We start from the raw sequence: 1,638 nt of genomic DNA, 5'->3' as shown, positions 1-1,638 counted from the left end.
GGCAGCCTGGGGCCGCTCGGCCTGTCGCCGGCGCTCCCGCGCGGGGCCGACCCCAGCTCTCCCGCTGCGCGGACGGGGGCTGAGCCGAGGCCGGGGCGCAGAGCCGGCTGCAGCGGGCCCCGCGCCGCCCGCGAAGGACAGTGTTCCGCCCTCCTAGGCCAAGCCCGGGGCGGCCGGCCGCACATCTACTTCACCGAACACGAATCCTCCACCGCGCAGGTCGGGCGCCGACGGCCGGGCCGCGAGGGCGCAGGCCTGGAAGCTGGGGCGCCGCTGTGCTCGCGGGCAAACGTGGAGCTCCCGATACAAGCAGCCCGGGAAAGACGGCCCGGCCGCCAGATGACCGCGCTCCGCTGCTCCCGGGAAGAGGGGAAGCCACAGCCCGGGGCGGCCTAGGCTTCGAGAATCCGAAGGGCTGGCCCCTGTCGCCCTACCCCTGGCCGGCCCAGGTGAGTCTTCGATGGCCCGTCCTCACAGGCACCCACACACAACCCAGATGGAAAATCCCACTGTATCTAAAAAGTGCCTTCGGACTCTGCTGGAAGGGTCACCATCCCCTGGTCCCAACTGACACCCGTGCACAGAAGCTTGTAAGGGCCGCAGGGGCGCCCCTCGGACATAGGCGCTTCCCAGCTCCCCCCATCTGTTGCTAGGCGGAAAGCGCACCCGATCCACCATGCCAGTGTACCCCATCCACGCGGCCGCGGGCCCCCCGGAGGGAGGCAGGCCCAAGGCCGCCCCCCGCAGGCACGGCGCCCGCGCAGACCTACCCTGGCGCCGGTCCGGGCGGTGGCGGGCGCTAGTGCGAGGCTGACATGGACCAGGCGCCCTCCATGCGCCACACGGAGAAGGCGTAGCTGAGGCGCTCGTGGGCCACGTAGCTGCAGCTCGTCATCTTACTGTCCATCTCGTCACTCTGCAGGACCTGGTAGAGGAAGTCTATGTACCTGGCGGCCAGCTTGAGCGTCTGGATCTTGCTCAGCTTGTCCGAGGGCAGCGTGGGGATGATCTTGCGCAGCGCCGCGAAGGCCTCGTTGAGCGACTGCGTGCGCTGGCGCTCGCGCACGTTGGCCAGGATGCGCTGACTCTGCAGCTCCTCGAAGGACTGAGCGCTCGGGCTGCCCTTCTTGCCGCGCTTGCCGGGCGTCGGGCTGCCATCCTCGCTCGACTTCTTGCTGTAGCGCCGCTTCCGGCCGAAGCGCTTGGGCTGCCGCTCGAGCTCCTCCTCGCTGGTGCCCAGGCTGTCTCCGGGGGACACGGGCGAGCTGGAGCCCTCCTCCATGGCGCCGGCGTGGCTGGCCCGGGGCCGGCCCACTCGCCGCGCCGCTCGCCGGCTCCGGTTGCAGGGCCGGCGTGTGCGCGCGAGGGCTCCGCGGGAGGAAGTTATTCTGACTTTTTGTGGAAACTCTAGCCGGGCCGCTTGCTAAATAGTTGTCAGGAGCGAGGGCGGCGCGCTGATTGGCCACGGCGCCGGGGGCCGGCCGATCGGGGCTCCGCGCCCCCGCCCCCCGCGCCGCTTGCAGCCGGGCCTCCCCTCGGACGCCGCACCTCGAAGCGGGTTCCACCGCCCGCGCCGCGGGCCCCCGGCGGCTTTGTCTGCGCCTCGGCGTGGAGAGGCGGCCGCGGGATGCTGGGTCT

The 1,638-nt window shown here is 71.6% G+C and overlaps 1 protein-coding gene across 1 annotated transcript; it reads right to left on the bottom strand.

The window, feature by feature from the left end:
- Positions 1-799: 799 nt before the first annotated feature.
- On the bottom strand, positions 800-1,282 carry TWIST2 (twist family bHLH transcription factor 2). The gene has a single exon (XM_004386470.1). It carries the CDS (start codon positions 1,280-1,282, stop codon positions 800-802), a length of 483 nt encoding a protein of 160 aa, XP_004386527.1.
- Between the last annotated feature and the right edge of the window lie 356 nt (positions 1,283-1,638).

Source organism: Trichechus manatus, unplaced genomic scaffold, assembly GCF_000243295.1.
Source record: "Trichechus manatus latirostris isolate Lorelei unplaced genomic scaffold, TriManLat1.0 scaffold00165, whole genome shotgun sequence".
NCBI classification, from domain to species: Eukaryota; Metazoa; Chordata; class Mammalia; order Sirenia; family Trichechidae; genus Trichechus; species Trichechus manatus.
The sequence above is the reverse complement of the archived record's forward strand: the minus strand, read 5'-3'. Positions and strand labels throughout refer to the sequence as shown.

What these genes read in the sequence shown, in the direction of transcription:
- TWIST2 (XM_004386470.1), bottom strand. Translation starts at nt 1,282, where the DNA reads ATGGAGGAGGGCTCCAGCTCGCCCGTGTCCCCCGGAGACAGCCTGGGC.